The sequence below is a fragment of the Helianthus annuus genome, chromosome 5, assembly GCF_002127325.2.
Source record: "Helianthus annuus cultivar XRQ/B chromosome 5, HanXRQr2.0-SUNRISE, whole genome shotgun sequence".
NCBI classification, from domain to species: Eukaryota; Viridiplantae; Streptophyta; class Magnoliopsida; order Asterales; family Asteraceae; genus Helianthus; species Helianthus annuus.
This window is the reverse complement of record NC_035437.2, coordinates 51,343,236-51,348,320: the sequence shown is the minus strand read 5'-3', so window position 1 is coordinate 51,348,320 and position 5,085 is coordinate 51,343,236. Positions and strand designations below refer to the sequence as shown.

The 5,085-nt window shown below is 42.4% G+C and overlaps 1 protein-coding gene across 1 annotated transcript; it reads left to right on the top strand.

Annotated features, from left to right (window-relative positions):
- The first annotated feature begins 520 nt into the window (after window positions 1-520).
- LOC110943307 (protein NYNRIN-like) lies at window positions 521-1,789 on the top strand. The gene has a single exon (XM_022185058.1). The coding sequence runs from the start codon at window positions 521-523 to the stop codon at window positions 1,787-1,789; it is 1,269 nt and encodes a 422-aa protein (XP_022040750.1).
- Window positions 1,790-5,085: the final 3,296 nt, after the last annotated feature.

The window sequence follows — 5,085 nt, the reverse complement described above, 5'->3', positions numbered from 1 at the left end:
TCGTCGGACGTCTAGCAGCCTTTAACAGATTCTTGGCAAACCATGCGGCGAAGTCTTATCCATTCATCAGCACGCTGCGAAACTGCGCGAAGAAAACTCACTTCCAGTGGACACCCGAAGCGGAAGCAGCCTTCAAACAAATGAAGGAATGTTTAATTTAGTTGCCAACGCTAACCGCACCAAGAGAAAAAGAACCGTTGATTTTATATCTATCTGCTGCGGAAGTAGCGGTAGGTGTGGTATTGATGGTGGAGCGAGAAAATGTTCAGACTCCAATTTATTACATAAGCAAGATGCTCACTGGCCGAGAGACGCGTTATTCAATGATCGAAAAACTAGTCCTAGCGCTAGTACATGCATCAAGACACGCTTACGTCGATATTTTTTCGGTCATGTCATCACAGTTCTTACCAACTACCACTTGGGTCAAATCTTATCCAAACCTGACATTGCGGGAAGATTGGCCAAATGGGCTATTGAGCTCGGAGGATAGAATATCATGTACAGACCATGACCGACAATGAAAGGGCAAGTTCTAGCAGACATCGCCACAGAAGTTCCAATTGACAAAGTCCAAGAGTGTGAGGCAATCCAAAACCCTGTTCCTGGTTTCGACGATAGGGTCTGGACAGCAGGGGCAGGTCTCCGACTTGTCAGCCCGGATGACCACGAGCTTACATACGCCATACGCCTAGACTTCCGAAGCACTAACAACGAAGCGGAATACGAGGCGTTCTTAGCAGGCCTTCGCCTAGCGCTTAAAATGGGAGCAAGAAACCTTGAAGCTAACGTTGATTCAAAACTAGTGGCTGAACAAGTCAATGGGCATTACGACGCAAGAGGAGAGGCTATGGCATTATATCTAGAACAAGCGCGGATGTTGATCAGTCAATTCCAAACATTTAAGGTCAATCATATAAACAGAAGCGAAAACAAACATGCGGACGCACTAAGCAAATTGGTCGCTACCAGCTTCAAGCACTTAGCAAAAGAGGTGCGTATAGAGGTATTGTCCAACCCCTCTGTTCCTCTCAAACAAGTTAACATTATAGAGATCGGCAATCCGTCCTGCATGTCTCCGATCATCTTATACTTACAACACGGAAAACTCCCGGAAGAAAAGGCGGAAGCCAGGAAAATCCAGAATAAAGCAATAAACTACGAAATGGCGGACGACATTCTATACAGAAAGTCGTTCATGAGACCATTACTACGATGCGTCGACAAGACAGACGCACAATACCTGGTCAGAGAAATCCATGAAGGCTTGTGCGGGATACACGCCGGACCGCGCATGGTAGTAGCAAAAATAATGAGCGCAGGATATTATTGGCCGGGAATGCACATAGACGCGGTAGAAATACTACGGAAATGCACAGCATGCCAACGTCACGTGCCAAAGACGCTCCGGCCAAAGAATCCACTAGTACCAGTTACGTCTGCCTGGCCATTCCAACAATGGGGCATCGATCTTGTTGGCCCATTTCCTGACGCGCCAGGCGCAGTCAAATTCATCATTGTAGCAGTCGACTACTTCACGAAGTGGGTTGAAGCTAAAGCCTTGGCCTCAACCACAGCAATGGTAATCCGCAAATTTATATGGGAACATATCATTTGCAGATTTGGATTGCCATTGCGCATCATTTCCGACAACGGCACTAACTTTGCCTCAGAAGATCTACAAAAATGGTTCAAGGAAATGAAGATTGAGCACAACTTTGCCTCTGTGGCACCCACAAGCAAATGGCCAAGTCGAAAGCATCAACAAACAAATAGTCGACGGCATTAAGGCGCGACTGGGCACAACGCGCAGAGGATGGGTCGATGAACTCCCTAGCATCCTATGGGCACATCGAACAATGCCAAAGACTAGCACGGGAGAAACTCCATTCAGCTTGGTCTACGGGTCTGAAGCCGTAATCCCAGCCGAAATTGGCCTACCGTCACCGCGCATGATAGCCATGGAAAAACAAAACAATGAGCATGAACGAAGAATGGATTTAGACCTTCTTGAAGAAAGGCGCGAGAACGCCGCCATCATAGAAGCAAGGTACAAATCCAAACTCGAAAAAATATTACAATGCGCGTGTACGCGTGTGTACCTTTGTTCCTGGTGATTTCGTCTTGCGCGACAATGAAGCGTCAAACGCAGAAAAACCAGGCAAATTAGCGCCAAAATGGGAAGGACCATACATCATCAATGAGGTCCTAGGCAAAGGGGCATACACCCTAAAAAGAATTGATGGGACTCTAGTTCCCCGCACCTGGAACGCGCAGCAGCTGCGCAGGTGTTACATATAGGACAACTCATTCACAGGCAATGTATTTCCTTGTTACTGTTTGTTACAAATTGCATGTAATTCTTTTGGTCTACGCGAAAACAACATGGTAAACATTGTACACCTCATGAACAGTCTGGAAAAAAGCGCAACATAAATGCATATTCTGGACAAACGTTCACACATGAGCACAATACCATCTCTTATTCGCTCTACCTGATCAAAGCAATTAAAACACATGCAACATATTGTAATCCAAACACACAAAACAAACAAAATCTACAGGTACAGAAGTACACCAAACAAAAAAATATATATACATTATCAAGTGTAGCATAACACTTCATAACAAAGATCATGGCAATGATCTTCAAAACCTTTCCAGTACCAAAACCAGCAAATTTATACGAACAACAAAAAAGGGAATACGTTATTTCCCAAACCTAACCTAGTTAGTAGCATGACCATCAACAACAACTGGCACATAATCGACACGGCGATTTTTCCGACGGGAATACACCAATTCACATCCCCCGTGCTGAATCGTTGAAAAACGGGTCATCAAAGCATCAACGGACAAGACACCGGCTTCCTCATCGGCAATACCCTCTTGCCGGAAAACTTTACCATCAGAACCAACAACTATTGGAGAGCCAACGACGAAAGAATTTTCTTTTCCGGTAGCCATTAATGGCGGAGAGTTAGCAAGAAGTAAGAGGGCCTCAGCAGCTTCACGAATCCTTAGGATATCTGAAAGTCGCCGGGAACGAACGATACTTTTCCCCTTCATTCTTTTCAAACTAAGGAAGCAAACGAGCATCCCAATACATATATATATATATATATATATATATATATATATATATATATATATATATATATATATAGAGAGAGAGTGAGGAAAAAAAAACTTGATCACCATGATTAACTGTCAGAAAAACGTCCCCTCTGAACAGCGCTACAGGGACTAAGGTCTTATCTCCATTAATGAAGCCTGACAAGCGCCATTACGTATCCCAATGTAAGAAAGAAAATATTGAGAAATATCAATTTTTTTATTACAAACTGACGTCACCACACGTCAGGTCATGATTATAAGAAGGCAGAAAGTCATAATTTCCCCTAAAAAAACAAAATTAAATCTTCTCATAAAAGATTTCTCATTTTCGCGCCAAGAAGCACTTTCTCTCTCATAAGTCCAGTGCTCCACTTACTTGTATAAGAGCAACACTAGACTGGGGGATTTGAAGGGGTAAGGTCCCAAAAACCTTATGACAAGTACTTGGGACCATACCACAACTTGGTCAAATAGCCCTTCTGACCTTGCGCGGCCGCGCACTGGTCCTACAAAGAAGGCTTAAAAGGCAGATAGCAAACGGCACTCGTGCGCCAAAAGGAAATCATAAATCCTTGCGCCTTCCCCACAAACAAAGGATGAAAATCCTAAGTTAAAATACTTCCGCATAATAATATCCAGGCTTGGATATTATTTACCCAGACTTGGGATTTATTTATTCAGCTGATTCCACACGATAAGGAGTCACACCAGATTACAACAGTAATCTTCTAGAAGGAATTCAATCGTGCACCACTAAGACGGTTATAACCGTCTGGACACGTGTCGCCACCCCAGGCATCCCTGAAATCACAACGAGAGCATGCAATTGGAGAGTAATCTCCATTTGATCACTTTACACGTGGCAAAACCCCAGCCATCGATCTAAACCACGATCCGTGTGCACTCACGATGGATCAAGAAACTTGACGGAAGGAAATGTAACCACTTACGGGGTTGGCATCTTCCGTCAACTTTTCACTAACGGGTTTTCCCGCCCAAAAGACTCCCAGCTATAAATATGAGAACCATTCAGGTATGAAATTCAAGTTACACACACTTCTACAATACATCTTCTTCTTCTTAATCCATACTTATTCTCACACCGGAGTTGGGTCAAGGAGAGAACCCCTTTCTCCCCTTGGCGAGGCTAACGGTGCTTCTTTTTTTTTTTTTTTTTTTTTTTGCAGAGTTCATCAGAGAAGAAGGTCTGTTGTACCGAATCAAACGAGAGAAACGACCCCCCCTCCCTTTTATGCAGATCCAAACCCTCTAGATTATTCGATTCCGGTCGTTAATCTAGTGTTTCTTCAGCGTTTTGGAAATAACACATTTCTTTGTGTTTTCTAGCCATTGCGTTTTACAAATAAGACATTTCTTTGTGTTGTTGGTGCATTGCGTTTTAGAAAAATGTCATTTTTTAGGTTTTTTTTCCATTGCGTTTTACGCAACTGGGTTTTTTCCATTGCGTTTTACGCAACTGGGTTTTCAAAAAAAAATTTCGAAAATATAGCAATAGTATACTCGTTTTAAAGATAAAAAACGCTTGTTTTTTTGGTGCAATTTTTATAAAAAAATAATGTTGTATGAAAGAGTTATTAACGTTTAAAAAATGAGGGGGGGATTGGAGGAGAGAGAAACTATTGTCTTGGATTGACTAGAATGCCCCTAAACAAACTCACGCGCCTCTTTTTTTCCCATCAATTTCCATCATTTAATCTTAGCCCTTGATTAACTAAATGGATGGTCAAGATCACTTCCTAGCCTTCTTAGCCAAATAAACTTCCTATTGTATCTCCACCCTTCATAAAATACCATATATTGTAAAATTATGAGTATGTCGTTAGGACATGTCTATTTTCATTAACATATGAGTATGTATTTTTTTTTTAAACCGAGTAAACAAATTGCTGGGAGAGTAACGTGCAAGTAATCAAAACATAAACGCACATGTTATGAAAGTTACCGCAC